This window comes from Schistocerca serialis, chromosome 3, assembly GCF_023864345.2.
Source record: "Schistocerca serialis cubense isolate TAMUIC-IGC-003099 chromosome 3, iqSchSeri2.2, whole genome shotgun sequence".
Taxonomy (NCBI): domain Eukaryota; kingdom Metazoa; phylum Arthropoda; class Insecta; order Orthoptera; family Acrididae; genus Schistocerca; species Schistocerca serialis.
In genome coordinates this window covers 401,273,076-401,289,957 of record NC_064640.1, presented here as the reverse complement: position 1 = coordinate 401,289,957, position 16,882 = coordinate 401,273,076, and the positions used below count along the sequence as shown (strand labels likewise).

Below are 16,882 nucleotides of genomic sequence, written 5' to 3'. Positions count from 1 at the left end.
CGAATCACACTACACGCCCCCACTCAGATATTGTCCAGTTTGTGTGTTGTTTGGCCCACTGAAGAAGTACAGCTTTATATGCCTGTGAAAAATGGCCGTCTGCAAGGTACTGGTCGCCAAATATCTATTGCATTTAGTTTTGTTCGCAATGTTCATTCAGAAACTGGTTGAGCTGGACCTATGTTCATTGACAGCAGCAATACTTGTCAAGTTCAAAACAGACTGACATTAACAAGGAGTGAAACTGGTCTCCAATCCCTGTCGGTTGCTGTATTTTTACGACCACTGTTGTTATGCTGTGTTACGTGACTGTGAGTTGTAATAAAAACCTGTCCATACTAATAGACATACATAGAAAGAAGGATCCTTTATTGTATGATTATACACTCCTGGAAATGGAAAAAAGAACACATTGATACCGGTGTGTCAGACCCACCATACTTGCTCCGGACACAGCGAGAGGGCTGTACAAGCAATGATCACACGCACGGCACAGCGGACACACCAGGAACCGCGGTGTTGGCCGTCGAATGGCGCTAGCTGCGCAGCATTTGTGCACCGCCGCCGTCAGTGTCAGCCAGTTTGCCGTGGCATACGGAGCTCCATCGCAGTCTTTAACACTGGTAGCATGCCGCGACAGCGTGGACGTGAACCGTATGTGCAGTTGACGGACTTTGAGCGAGGGCGTATAGTGGGCATGCGGGAGGCCGGGTGGACGTACCGCCGAATTGCTCAACACGTGGGGAGTGAGGTCTCCACAGTACATCGATGTTGTCGCCAGTGGTCGGCGGAAGGTGCACGTGCCCGTCGACCTGGGACCGGACCACAGCGACGCACGGATGCACGCCAAGACCGTAGGATCCTACGCAGTGCCGTAGGGGACCGCACTGCCACTTCCCAGCAAATTAGGGACACTGTTGCTCCTGGGGTTTCGGCGAGGACCATTCGCAACCGTCTCCATGAAGCTGGGCTACGGTCCCGCACACCGTTAGGCCGTCTTCCGCTCACGCCCCAACATCGTGCAGCCCGCCTCCAGTGGTGTCGCGACAGGCGTGAATGGAGGGACGAATGGAGACGTGTCGTCTTCAGCGATGAGAGTCGCTTCTGCCTTGGTGCTAATGATGGTCGTATGCGTGTTTGGCGCCGTGCAGGTGAGCGCCACAATCAGGACTGCATACGACCGAGGCACACAGGGCCAACACCCGGCATCATGGTGTGGGGAGCGATCTCCTACACTGGCCGTACACCACTGGTGATCGTCGAGGGGACACTGAATAGTGCACGGTACATCCAAACCGTCATCGAACCCATCGTTCTACCATTCCTAGACCGGCAAGGCAACTTGCTGTTCCAACAGGACAATGCACGTCCGCATGTATCCCGTGCCACCCAACGTGCTCTAGAAGGTGTAAGTCAACTACCCTGGCCAGCAAGATCTCCGGATCTGTCCCCCATTGAGCATGTTTGGGACTGGATGAAGCGTCGTCTCACGCGGTCTGCACGTCCAGCACGAACGCTGGTCCAACTGAGGCGCCAGGTGGAAATGGCATGGCAAGCCGTTCCACAGGACTACATCCAGCATCTCTACGATCGTCTCCATGGGAGAATAGCAGCCTGCATTGCTGCGAAAGGTGGATATACACTGTACTAGTGCCGACATTGTGCATGCTCTGTTGCCTGTGTCTATGTGCCTGTGGTTCTGTCAGTGTGATCATGTGATGTATCTGACCCCAGGAATGTGTCAATAAAGTTTCCCCTTCCTGGGACAATGAATTCACGGTGTTCTTATTTCAATTTCCAGGAGTGTATTATAGCGGAACAAACACTGGTAGCAGTTACTTCTGTAAAATATCTGGGAGTATGCTACGGAACGATTTGAAGTGGAATGATCATATAAAATTAATTGTTGGTAAGGTGGGTGCCAGGTTGAGATTCATTGGGAGGGTCCTTAGAAAATGTAGTCCGTCAACAAAGGAGGTGGCTTACAAAACACTCGTTCGACCTCTACTTGAGTATTGCTCATCAGTGTGGGATCCGCACCAGGTCGGGTTGACAGAGAAGATAGAGAAGATCCAAAGCAGAGCGGCGCGTTTCGTCACAGGGTTATGTCGTAAGCATGATAGCGTTACGGAGATGTTTAGCGAACTCAAGTGGCAGACTCTGCAAGAGCGGCGCTCTGCATCGCGGTGTAGCTTGCTGTCCAGGTTTCGAGAGGGTGCGTTTCTGGATGAGGTATCGAATATATTGCTTCCACCTACTTATACCTCCCGAGGATATCACGAATGTAAAATTAGAGAGATTCGAGCGCGCACGGAGGCTTTCCGGCAGTTCAAATGGCTCTGATCACCATGGGACTAAACATCTGTGGTCATTAGTCCCCTACAACTTAGAACTACTTAAACCTAACTAACCTAAGGACATCACACACATCCATGCCCGAGGCAGGATTCGAACCTGCGACCGTAGCGGTCACGCGGTTCCAGACTGACGCGCCTAGAACCGCTCGGCCACACCGGCCGGCTTTCCGGCAGTCGTTCTACCCGCGAACCATACGCGACTGGAACAGGAAATGGAGGTAATGACAGTGGCACGCAAAGTGCCCTCCGCCACACACCGTTGGGTGGCTTGCGGAATACGAATGTAGATGTAGATGAAATTTCTTACAACTATGGCATATACAATTGTAGCTGCAATGGTCGTCCAAAACTTTCGATTACAGCATGTGCTAAGCCTAGTTGCCCTCAGCATCCAGTGTGTCTTTCGACCCAACAATTCCATCCACGAACAGCTTCTTTACATCACACAATTTATTGCATATTAATTAAATAAACTAAAGTCTACCAATTTTTCTCACTTGATATCGAAATACCTTTTCACTGGGTATGGAATTAAGGACCGCTCTTCAAGCTACAAATCCGTACACTCCCAGTTAACTACACTATATGATAGAACGTATTTGGACGCCCACAGTGGACAACAGGCCAACGGCCTTGCCGCAGTGGTAACACTAGATCCCGTCAGATCACCAGAGATAAGCGTTGTTGGGCTTGGGTAGTACTTGGATGGCCCAATGTCCGAGGTCTGCCGAGTGGTATTGGCAAGCCGGTTGCACTCAGCCTTTGTGAGGGCAGTTGAGGAGCTACTTGACTGAGAAGTAGCGACACTGGTCAAGAAAACTGACACCGGCCGGGAGAGCAGTGTGCTGATCACATACCCCACCATATCCACATCCGGTGACGCCTAAGGGCTGAGAGCGACAGGGCGGCCGACCGGTACCGTTGGGCCTTCAAGGCCTGTTTGGACGGTGTTTGTTTGTTTACAGTTGACATTAATATGGGGTGTGTCCACCCTTCGCCTTTATGATGGCTTGAACTGTGCTGGAGACACCGTAAGTGAGGTTTCTTGAATGTCTGCTGAGGAATGACTGCCCATTCTTTCTTAAGAGCCTGCAGTAGAGAAGTTAGTGATGTTGGACGCTGAGGTCTAGAGCGAAGTCGATGTTCTTAATCCTCCCAGAGGTGTTCCATTCGGTTGATGTCGGAACTCTGGACAGGCCACTCCAATTTTGGTGTGTTATTGTACATAAACCATTGCCTCACAAATTTTGCTTTATGACAAGATACATTGTCATGCTGATACAGGCAATCATCGCCTCTGAAATGTTCCTCTACTGTACACACTGCTGTAAAATGTCTTCATACTCTTCCTGATTTAGCATTTTCTTCAGCACGCCCTAAATACGATAAACACGATCATACCATAACACCATCTCCTCTGTACTTCACTGTTAGCATTACACATTATGGCAGCCAAAGTTCTCCAAGCATTCGCCGAATCCAAACACTTCGATAGGACTGCCACATGGTGCAGTGCGATTCATCATTCCAGGTCACTCGTTTCCAGTGGCGTCGCTCTTTACACCATCTCAAGCATCGCTTAGCATAGACTACAGATACCTGTGCCTAATGAGGAGCTGATCGATCATTGTGCCCCGTTCTTTTTAACTCTCTACGCACATTCGTTGTGCTAGCAGTACTGTTGGTAGCACTGCTCCTAAATACCTATCAATCAGAACACGAGGTCTATGTGGTCCTGGTTTGGCTGTGGGTGTTCCTTCGCGTTTAAACTTGACAAACATTTCACCAACAGTCGATTTAAGAAGTTTTAAAAGGGTAGATATGTCTATAATTGTATCTCTTATGCAGGAGACATGAGGTAAGGGTCTCCAATTACTTTTGGTCATACTGTACATGTCTGACATTATAGCATATTTCCTTCTTCACCGTCCTACATCTGTTACAATCAACCATACCTGCTCCTGCATTTCATGCCACTGCAAGTACGCCTCAACAGTCTATCTTGTCCCCCTTCACTTACATCCTGTACACTGCAGACATTCCGACCCCCCCCCCCCACCTATCTCCTGTAATATGCTGATGACACCACTTACCTACATAGCTACTCACTGCACCCTCCAATTCTCCCATGCCTTCCCCCTACATTCTTTGCATCTCCTGTTTGAGTGATGTAATATGTGAAAGCTACAAGGAAATTCCTTGGTAGCGTTACTGTCGTCCTGACTGCCATCTCTCCATTTACAGTCAGGCCTTCCCTCTAACACAGAAAAGTACTTCAGACTAAACCTCGACAGAAAAATAACATGGAACTCATACTTTCATACCATCCAATACAAACCCGAAACTGACCAAAACAATGGATGGCTGGTTAGTTGATTTGGGGAGGGGACCAAACAGCGAGGTCATCTGTCCCATCGGATTATCCATCCTTTTGCACTCTCCAACGATGAAATCCGTTCAGATTTATGCTCTTCTACCCAACTGTGATCACTATGCTCCAGCCGTGCGGAGTGGGCGGAGTGGCCGCGTGGTTTGAGGCGCCATGTCACGGATTGCGCGGCCGCTCCCGCCGGAGTTTTGATTCCTCCCTCGGGCATGCGTGTGTGTATGTTGTTCTTGGGATAATTTAGTTTAAGTTAGTTTAAGTAGTGTGTAAGTTTAGGGACCGATGAATTAAGCAGTTTGGTCCCTTAGGAACTCACACACATTTGAACATTTGAACAATGCTCCACCTCACGTCATCCTTCCATTTCCTTCTCCTTCTATTTCTCCACTGACTTTTAGTCACTACTTCCAATTCCACAGGGCCCATAGTCATACTCATCGTTCCACTTCCATCGAGACCGTGATGACTCTTCTGCACACCAACATTACAGTATAGCGCCTTTATCACCGGTGAACATATTTCCACTGCGATATAAAATAATCTAAAAACGGTTAAAAAGCTATACTAGTAATAAAAATTCTGCCAAGTGTAGTGCAGCAACTCGACGTGGCATGGATTCAAGAAATCGTTGGAAGTCCCCAGCAGAAATATTGAGCCATGCTGCCTGTATAGCCGTCCACAACTGCGCTAGTGTTGCCGGCACAGGATTTTGTACAAGAACTCTCGATTATGTCCCATAAACGTTCGATGGGATTCATGTCACACGATCTGGGTGGCCAAATCATTCGCTCGAATTTTCCAGAATGTGCTTTGAGCCAATCGCGAACAATTGTGGCCCTGTCGCATGGCGTATTGTCATCCATAAAAATTCTGTCATTATTTGGGAACAAATGGTCTCCGAGTAGCCAAACATAACAAACTTTCGTCAGTGATGGGGTCAGTTGGGTCAGAGGACCAATTCCATTCCAAGTAAAGACAGCCCACATCATTATGGAGCCACCACAAGCTTGCACAGTGCCTTGTTGACCACTTGGGCCCATGGCTTCGCGGGGTTTGCGCTACACTACAACCTTACCATCACCTCTAACGAACTGATATTGGGACTCGTGTGACAAGGCCACTGTTTTTCAGTCGCCCAGAGTCCAATCGATACAGTCACGAGCCCAGGAGGGGCGCCTTAGGCGATGTCGTGCTGTTAGCAAAGGCATTTGCGTCGGTCGTCTGTTGCCATAGAGCAATAATGCAAAACTTCGCCCCACTGTCCTAACGGATACGTTCGTCTACGTCACACATTGATTTCTGAGGTTATTTCAAGCAGTGTTGCTTGTCTGTTAGCACTGACAACTCTACGGTAAAACGCCGCTGTTCTCGGTGGTTAAGTAAAGACCGTCAGCCACTGCTTTGTTCGCGGTGAGAGCTGATGCCTAAAATTTGATATTCTCGACATACTCCTGGCACTGTGGATCTCAGAATATTGAAAATGGAAGACCCGCCAAATGCGCTGACCCTTTATACCTTGCGTACGTGTTAGTACTACCATTCGCTATGTGCTTATCGCTGTCCTATGACTTTTGTCACCAGAGTGTGTCATTGCTTCACTGCAATGACTTAACGACCGCAGTGAGGGATCGTATCACCCGCTGGTACTTCATCTAAAGCGCTCCGATACGACTAGTGTGCTATTTTAAGGGGGCGAAGAATAGTTTTAGGGTGAATTCGTGTCATCGTCGCCCAACACACTGTCCAATCTACTCATGCTGCAAACTCCCTAATAGATACGGATGTTTATGACAGGAGCGCAGTTTTGATACCAGAGGCAGTACGGGTTCCGCCGGCGGCAGCGACGGCGGCGGCGGCGGTGGCGGTGGCGGCGGGGGCGGCGTCACGGTAGCCTCGGCGTCTGCGGGGCTGGCGGTGGAGGCGTCTGCGTCGGAGCAGGATGGGGGTGGCGTGGGCGAGGCGGAGGCGGAGGCGGCATGGGAGCGGCAGTCGCGCAGCCACAGGTCGGGTGTGATGAGCGCGCCCGACGAGCCAGCCCCCGCGACCGCACCCGCCGCCGCCGGGTGCAGCTGCAGGTGCGCCTGCGCCTCCTTGCAGAAGATGTTCATCTTGTACTGGTTCAGGCACTTGTCGCTGCAACACATCACATAAAGACGCAGTTACTCGCCGAGCTCGAGTAAATCGTTCAAATGGCTCTAAGCACTATGGGACTTAATATCTGAGGTCATCAGTCCCCTAGACTTAGAACTACTTAAACCTAACCAACCTAAGGACATCACACACATCCATGACCGAGGCAGGATTCGAACCTGCGACCGTAGCAGCAGCGCGGTTCCGGAGTGAAGCGCCTAGAACCGCTCGGTCATAGCGGCCGGCTAACTCGAGTAAAGATCTCAAAGTAAGATACCACAAGGCCTGGATATGCAGGGTTTACTTTTAACAAACTATGATTCTTAATAACAGTGTTACTAATTTGGCAAAATTGTTGTTAACCTGCTTTGGATTGTACTGTCAATGCGCGGTCTGGCACGACGTGCAAAACTGTACTCGATCTATATGTGCTGCACACAGGCGGGCAGAGGCTTGACCTGTCTCGGATTTGTTCGGTCCTACTCTGAAGGACTCGGTACAATGCGATACTTCATTTAGCATTGCGGTGTGGCATTTTTCGGTCGGCACGACATTTTTCAGTCCAACAGAAACGTGGTGTCATAGCTGTTTCACTATTTGTTTGTTGTATAAGGGAAGTTGACGGGTCCAGTATCTGTTTGCACAAAAAGTGGTAGTTTCATGATTCGTCGTCACAAGCCTTTAAAAGATGACAGAAAAGAGGGATGAGAACTCTCAATATCCATGATGCAGTCGCGTAATCGGCAGGTACCGCAAATTTGCTATGGAACGACTTTACAACGCCACGCAGAAAAAAATTTAAAGATTTAGTTGATGATGCAGAACACTACAAAGCTCGACAGACGGGGTTCATTGTTTTGTAAATCGTGAAGAACCTTGTGCTACATCTGCAAGCATGGTTTCTGTAGTGGCACGCATTATTTAACTGCCAGCTGCAACAGGTTTTGATAGGACTGAACGAAGAACACGAAGACTTTATACATTACTGAAAAGTACGATGTTTAAGTCAAGGGTCATTCCTGAAACGTTTTTTGACTTGAAACATGCTATTGCTGAGTGTATGAAGGGAAGAGAAAATCAGGAACGAAAATTAGAAGATCCAAAATAGATTGCAGACCTTGCATTTCAAATGGACCTGATTACACACTGCTCACAGTGAGGAACTGCAAGGTGAGAAACAACTTACTTCTGATTTAATGGGAATTAATTTAAAAACATAAAAGGATTATGGAAGGCACGAATTTTGACAAGAAATGCCGACCATTTCCCTAACCTAACTGGCGTTAAAGAAAACGAGAGCTTACGAGAATTCTTTGTGGTCTTGAAAAAATTAGAAAGATAGTTTTCTAAACGTTTTGAGGACTTCGTCAATATTCATCCGTTTTCGAGACCGTCTGTCATTTCAGTTCAAAACACCTGTGCGCTTATGCAAATGGAACAGACAGATCTGCCATGTAATTTACGTTTAAAAGGCAAATTGTTTTACGTTAAAACTGTCCAGAAGATCTACGTTATTTTCTTCGGGATGAGTTTCCATGTCTACATAAGAGATTGCAAACATAATAAAATATTTCAACATATATACGTTAAATACTTTTAACGATTATGAAACGAAATAAGTCACGATTACGTTGCAACCTGAGTGCGAAAATCTGTGAAATAGGCTGCATCTATCTGTCCGTATTCCCACATTTTGACGAGACAGAAATTATACTACGTCTCTGTGCACCAAAAATAATGAAATAATACTGAAAATTTGTTTTAACCAAATTTTCATCGGAACAATATTTCATCAGAACTGTTGTGCACAGCGACTGTCGGATATTTCAAAAAGGGAAAAGGAATTCAGGAATCAGTCGCAAATTCAATCTCTATTTTTATTGCACATCTAGATTACAGCTATTGAATAGCTGTCTTCAGTGAGTTTAAATCGAATCATATAGGGTCAGATAAAATCAGAATCAGGTCATGTACGTCTTAATGTCGTATGGTCCCCATTTGTTATCACAAACTTGTCGAGTCTAAATTACTCGATTTAAAGCGAAATCTGTGTGGGTCCTAGAAAATGCGGTCCTCATGGATTACAGCCAACATGAGGGGGTGAAAGGTGGCTAAAGAAGAAATCACCGAAAAAAATCAGGTGGGTCACTCGACTGCTCTATCAAGAAACCATTAACTTCTCATAGCAAATTAAAAAAACGCTCTCAAAAATTTCACATAAAAGAACCGAATCGTCCTCAGGGGACTAGGAAGCATATTGTTTGAGTGAAGCCGGAATAGACTATCAAACAACTTCATGACACGAATGAGATTAGTTAATGACGGTTTTTTGTTTCTCAAAGGAATTTAAACAGGGTGGTCAGAAACTGCCTGAAAAACTTGTAGGGTGCTGAGGGGTAGGTTGTGCTGAGAACTAACTGTTACGAAAAAAATATCGATACGTTGCGCCGTTTCCGATTCGATTAGTTGGTTAGTTGCGCCTGTAAATTCAAGCACCTGCCAGAGATGGTGCTGCCCAAAGTGTTTTACGTTTGGTTTCCTAAAACCGAACGAGAGAGCGGTACGCAAATTGGACATGGGGCGATAGTAAGGATCGAACCAGAGCCAGTAGCTGAGTAACCTTGTGTATTATCATGTACGCTGTGAGAACAACTGATAATAATTGAATCTGACAGGCTGCTTGAATTTGCGTGCAACGACATGTTTGGTTAACTTCAATGATAACTAAATTTGAAACGGTGGAACGTATCAAATTTTTTTCTTAACAATTATATCCCTGGAAAATCTACCCTGCAACAAACTTGTAAGCTTTTCAGACTGTATCAGACCATCCCATATAGTGCGACGAATCTGTATGTTTCTTGATTGATGAGTATATATGCCGTTGCGGCTTCCCACGTTTAGTTAAGAAAATCTGCTGTTCACCAATTTTCGCCTCAGAAAATATGATACGCAAACAGTTAAAATACGATAGCACACAGAAATAAGTTTACACATTTCACAGACAGATGATGAGCACTAATTCCATCATTTAACTTACATGACGACTGTGGTGATAGGAAGGGAAACCTGGTGCAACTTTAAAATTAAAGAAATTTGCCAAATCATGAAAACAGGGGACTTTCCACGACGGCATAACCACTGAGAGAGAGGTGCATATATCTGAATACCTTAATGCTCAAAGAAGGCTGAGGTAGACCGTTATGTTATGGAACGTAAACCTAATTAACCATAGCTACAGAGAGAGGATGTATGGTGCAGTGTGGCTTCATCGTGGCAGGAATGCTCACTTTGCATGATAGTGTTTGCTTAAATACTTATTCACTGGTGTTAGTACGTCATCACACACATATTTCTACCAAATGGTTCAAATGGTTCTGAGCACAATGGAACTTAACTTCTGAGGCCATCAGTCCCCTAGAACTTAGAACTACTTAAACCTAACTAACCTAAGGACATCACACACATCCATGCCCGAGGCAGGATTCGAACCTGCGACCGTAGCGGTCGCGCGGTTCCAGACTGTAGCGCCTAGAACCGCTCGGCCACCCCGGCCGGCTATTTCTACCAATTTCCATATTTAAGTAATGGTTTTCACTATTAACAACCTACGATGCAGTTTTATTATTATTGTTGTTACTATTCTTGGAGAGCTGACCATTTAAGATCACGCTACGACTTCATTTTGTTCTCATTGTCCAGAGTTTCTTCTGTCTCCAACAATCCGTCATAAGTCACTTTACTGTTGCTTTTGTTCTTCTGTCCGTGTTCTTCAGGTATTTGTAATTCTTCTTTCCACTCTGTATTCCGTTTCTACACATGTTCCCTTCTAAAATGAGTTCTTACGGAGTGCTGGGTCTCTGAAAGTCTTTCCCACCTTCTTTAAATTCACGTCGTGGTGGTCTTCTTGTTCCAGAAGTAATCAAATATTTGTTTGGATGGTCAATTTTTGTCGATTTTGTACAACTGTCTAAGAAATATCAGCATCCTTTTCCTCGTGGTCTTCGAGATCCTGTACACATTCCGGTAGCCTTCTTTGCTACTTCAAAGTCCCCAGTCGGCCTGAGTGTGGATCACATTCATAATTTTTGGTAGGTTTTTCCAACTTCTCCAGCTTGTAGCTCATCGACAGGCATTCACTGGCGTGCAGGCATTCTGTACTCACCACAGTATTATAGTGTCTTAGTTTGACGCTTCAGGAGATGCACGTCTTGCTGTAAAAGATTTTAGTGAGCCGATACGATCCGTCCATTTTTGAGATGCGATCACCTATCACAGCTTTTTCTAGTCCATTTTCCTGTGTGATCTCGCCGAGGTATTTGAATTTCTTTACTCTCGTAATATATTCTATCTCCATTTCAAGGAATGTCGGCCTATATTTGTTACTCATCTTGAATTTGATCGTTTCTATCGAGGTCCTCAGCCCTGTCCGACAGGCGATGCTTTCGAAAAAGTTGGATGTTTGTTATTCAGAAATGTCCGTCTTGATAGCATATAACTATAGTATTCACAATGTCCGGTTCAGCTCACTGCCACCGTCAGACCTGTTACAAAATAGGAAAAAAAACACTATTGTGACACTAATACGGTCAGTTGGCTGAAGACCAAATATACAGAAAATCTAAGAATACATAAAAAGATTCTTAGATTTTCTGTATGTTTGGTATTCAGCCAATTGAGCCTATTATTGTCACATTAGTATTTTTTCTTTTTTGTAACAAGTCTGATAATGGCAGTAAGCCGAAACCAGTCACTATAAAGCTATACGCGATCAAAACGGACACTTACTGATAAAGTGCCAAAATCGCTTACAGAATATGTCTTCAATTAATTGGTCTGGATGATCACTTCCTCTGGGGTATCTCAAAGTCATCTGCAAAGGCCATGCAATTGACTTGAATTCCTTCAGATTTTGTGCCTAAGCAGATCGGTCCTATTCCTTTATTTTCGAGTTTTGATTTCCAAATTTCTACAATCTTTTATAGAACACAGCTGATTAGTAGCGGTGATAGACAGCAATCTTGTCTCACGCCTGTCTTTATTTTAGAGGGCCCGGGCAGTTCCCCCATGAAATTCACCCTGTTCGGTCTCTATGATTTTACTCGCCAATCTGGGTTTCACTCGGAATTCCCTGATGAACGCATCCAGGGTTCATTGTCCACTGAGTCAAAAGGCTTTTTGAAATCTATGAAAGACACCACAATTTTCCCGGAACTCAGTATTCTTTGACAGATTATTGAATTCAAATTAAGAATTTTCTCAACGCAGTAGCTGCCGTTCCGGAGCCGTTCATGATACTCTCTGAGTTGTGTATCTGGGGTCATCTCTGTTGTATTGAGAAGCGGGAAATAACTACAGAAATCTATGTGGGACTTACGACTAAAGTATCCGTTAGGACAGTGCAGCGAAATTTGTTGTTAACAGACTATGGCAGCAACCGACCGATGCGAGTGTCTTGGCTAACAGCACGACGTCGCCTGCAACGACAAATAACGATGTCGTGTCACTGGGCCACAACTGTTCGCGATTGGTTTGAAGAACATTCTGGAAAATTTATAGTGAATAATTTGGCCACCCAGATCGACCGACTTGAATCTCATAGAACATTTATGGGACACAGTCGAGTGGTCAGTGAGTGCACAACATCCTTCACCGGCAACACTTTCGCAATTATGGACAGCCAGACAGGCAGCATAGGTCAATATTTCTGCATGGGACGTCCAGCGACCTGTTGAATCCGTGCCACGTCGAGTTTCTGCACTAGGCTGGGCAAAAGGAGGTCCGACACGATATTGAGAGATATCCCATGACTTTTGTTAGCTCAGTGTAAATTCACACTTGTAGGTACAGAAATACCTCGGATCAACGTTTGATGCAATCCAGAATACGGAATGCTGGAGTTAGGAGGTCAGAGGAAGGGAAAGCAGAGATTATAACAGAGGAAAGATGGAACAGCCAACGGGAACAACAGTTTCAGGAGGAATTTCCCTGTAAGATGGATTGGCTATCCGTGTTGTAATATTAATTTAACACAGCAGTCTTTTAGAATGCGAGTCTTAAACAGGGATATTTTAAAACAAGACACCAGTCATTAGTTATAGCCCCATTCGGTGACTGTAATGGCAATTACAAGATATATTTAAACTTCTATTTGTGGTCAGAAAAAATTGAATATTTGTGAAGAAAGGAAATGAAGTTGAACTGAGTACTTCACTAATCCAAATGTAAAGAGGGGAAGTGCTGGTTAGATGTAGGAGAGATTTGGTATGTAGCTGCTTATAATGATGATACATTCCTTACGGCGATAGAAAGGGGAAACATGGGTGGGGTGTATACATAGGGCAAATTTAAGAAATAACCATTGTCATAATAAAAATGAGAAAAATGTGTTTAGAAGGGAGGGGTCCGTAGAATATTAACGAGATGAAAGTGGTGAGTTAGGAGAACACATTAAAAAAGTTTGACGCTGTACCGAACTCTAAGAGCAAAACTGACTCATAGAAGAAGAACAAGATGGCAAAGTCCACGTTGGGCAACTGATTATTGGATGCAAAAAGAGAGAAATCTTGGTTGCATATAAGGGACGAGTTTAGTGCCAAACTGCTATGTTTATATGAATCTGACAGAACTCAGTGACAAGTAGCAGAAACTCGTGTGTCAGACAGTTAGCTGTTAATATCCATAAGTATGCTGAGAAAAACGATAAGAAAATAAGTATATGTTATATGATTATTAGTCGTACTGATGTGACTATTTGCTCGGACATATTTCGCTGAGGCGGAGTCAGGCAGCAGCAGCCGGCCGAGACACAAGCAGCAACAGGTAAGTATCCGATTTTGTGGTATTTTACGAGTTCCTAAGCAGGAGCGAATTGTATAGATTTCCAAGATATCAAGGACCAGTTACAACAGTCACGGAACAATCGGTGCGATATTCCTTGATGGTACAGTGAGTACCGAACGGTACGTGTAGGTTTCGGAAGATGATTCATCATCCCCATTATCCAAAGTGACCCTGATTTCTACAAGACGTGGTTCATGCAAGACTGATCTCGACCCCATCGAAGCAGAGAGTGTTTGATGTCATGGAGGAGCATCTTGGGGACGGCTTTCTGGCTTTGGGGTATCCAGAGGCCACTGGCATGGACCTCGATTAGCCGCTGTATTCTCCTGATCTAAACACATGCAACTCCTTTTTTTGGGCTATATTAAAGATAAGGTCTACAGCAATAACCCCAAAACCATTGCTGAGCTGAAAACAACCATTCAGGCTGTCATAGGCAGCATCGATGTTCCGACTCTTCAGCGGGTCATACAGAATTTCACTATTCGTCTGCGCCACATCATCGCCAGTGATGGCAGGCATATACACTCCTGGAAATGGAAAAAAGAACACATTGACACCGGTGTGTCAGACCCACCATACTTGCTCCGGACACTGCGAGAGGGCTGTACAAGCAATGATCACACGCACGGCACAGCGGACACACCAGGAACCGCGGTGTTGGCCGTCGAATGGCGCTAGCTGCGCAGCATTTGTGCACCGCTGCCGTCAGTGTCAGCCAGTTTTTCGGTGGCATACGGAGCTCCATCGCAGTCTTTAACACTGGTAGCATGCCGCGACAGCGTGGACGTGAACCGTATGTGCAGTTGACGGACTTTGAGCGAGGGCGTATAGTGGGCATGCGGGAGGCCGGGTGGACGTACCGCCGAATTGCTCAAGACGTGGGGCGTGAGGTCTCCACAGTACATCGATGTTGTCGCCAGTGGTCGGCGGAAGGTGCACGTGCCCGTCGACCTGGGACCGGACCGCAGCGACGCACGGATGCACGCCAAGACCGTAGGATCCTACGCAGTGCAGTAGGGGACCGCACTGCCACTTCCCAGAAAATTAGGGACACTGTTGCTCCTGGGGTATCGGCGAGGACCATTCGCAACCGTCTCCATGAAGCTGGGCTACGGTCCCGCAAACCGTTAGGCTGTCTTCCGCTCACGCCCCAACATCGTGCAGCCCGCCTCCAGTGGTGTCGCGACAGGCGTGAATGGAGGGACGAATGGAGACGTGTCGTCTTCAGCGATGAGAGTCGCTTCTGCCTTGGTGCCAATGATGGTCGTATGCGTGTTTGGCGCCGTGCAGGTGAGCGCCACAATCAGGACTGCATACGACCGAGGCACACAGGGCCAACACCCGGCATCATGGTGTGGGGAGCGATCTCCTACACTGGCCGTACACCACTGGTGATCGTCGAGGGGACACTGAATAGTGCACGGTACATCCAAACCGTCATCGAACCCATCGTTCTACCATTCCTAGACCGGCAAGGGAACTTGCTGTTCCAACAGGACAATACACGTCCGCATGTATCCCGTGCCACCCAACGTGCTCTAGAAGGTGTAAGTCAACTACCCTGGCCAGCAAGATCTCCAGATCTGTCCCCCATTGAGCATGTTTGGGACTGGATGAAGCGTCGTCTCACGCGGTCTGCACGTCCTGCACGAACGCTGGTCCAACTGAGGCGCCAGGTGGAAATGACATGGCAAGCCGTTCCACAGGACTACATCCAGCATCTCTACGATCGTCTCCATGGGAGAATAGCAGCCTGCATTGCTGCGAAAGGTGGATATACACTGTACTAGTGCCGACATTGTGCATGCTCTGTTGGCTGTGTCTATGTGCCTGTGGTTCTGTCAGTGTGATCATGTGATGTATCTGACCCCAGGAATGTGTAAATAAAGTTTCCCCTTCCTGGGACAAAGAATTCACGGTGTTCTTATTTCAATTTCCAGGAGTGTAGAATGTGTCATAACTTAAATACGAATATCTGTAGTGACGTTTACATGTTGAATAAAGTGTGTGCACGCCATTTTTTTTACTAATCTGTGTTTTTTTCATATAGTTCAATAATTGTCACCCGGTACATATCTGAAGCGTTAGAGACGAACAATGATAAGCGATCTCCATTGTGAATTTAGGAATGCCTCACATAACCATTCAGTAAAAACGAATGTAGAAATTAGTACTTTGCTCAAGAATTATGACGTTTTTGGAGAACGAAAATCTCCTCTGTAAAAATCAACATGGATTCCTCAAACAGAGATCTTGTGAAACTCAGTTCGCTTTGTTTCTCCATGAGATTCATAGCACTGTAGACAACGCATCTCAGGTTGACTCCATGTTACTTGAATTCAGGAAGACATTTGACACCATCCCGCCGTACCTTTTAGTGAAAAAAATACGAGCTCATCGACTATCGGTCCATATTTGTGACTGGATTCAAGACTTCCTTGCAGTAGAGGGCAAGATGTCGTTCTTAACGGAACAAACTCTACATATGTAAAGTTAATTTCTGGAATACCCAAATGAAGTACGATGGAACCGTTACTGGATGTAAATGATCTAGTAGAAAGCGTCGAATGCTCTTCAAGACTGTCGCAGATGATGCGGTTGTCTATAACAGAATGGCAACGCCAGAAGATAGTGTCGATTTGCAGAATGATCTGCAGAGGACTGATGAATGGAGCAGACTCTGACAGTTGACCCTAAACTTAAATAAATGTAACATATTGTGCATTCAGAGGAAAAAACATCCACTACTGTACAACTACACTACCGATGAAAAACTGCTGGAAACAGTATCTACCGTAAAATATGTAGGAGTAATTATACAGAGCGATCTTGAATGGAATAACCATATAAATCAAACAGTAGGAAAAGCACATGCCAGACTTAGATTCATAAGAGGAATCTTAAAGAAATGTAACTCATCCTCGAGGGAAGAGGCTTATAATGCGTTTGTTCGACCTGTTCTTGAGAATCGTTCATCAGCCTTGATCCTTACCATGTAGGGACGATAGAAGAGATAAAGAAGATGCAACAAAGAGCGGAGCGTTTCGTCACGGGATCGTTTAGTAGACACGAGAGCCTAACCGAGATGCTCAACAAACTCCTCTGCCTCAGGAGCTTCGAGGCTGATTGCCATTCGAAGGGGCCCGGGTTCGATTCCTGGTCG

General features: G+C 45.9%; 1 protein-coding gene across 1 annotated transcript in view; it reads right to left on the bottom strand.

Annotated features, from left to right (window-relative positions):
- Positions 1-16,882, bottom strand: part of LOC126470888 (sine oculis-binding protein homolog) — a 60,963-nt gene that overhangs the window by 28,702 nt on the left and 15,379 nt on the right. Inside the window, exons 3-4 of the mRNA XM_050098912.1 lie at positions 6,731-6,876; positions 6,567-6,667 (exon numbers count right to left, since the gene is read on the bottom strand). Coding sequence (XP_049954869.1) covers positions 6,567-6,667; positions 6,731-6,876 — 247 coding nt within the window. The remainder of the gene's footprint in view (positions 1-6,566; positions 6,668-6,730; positions 6,877-16,882) is intronic.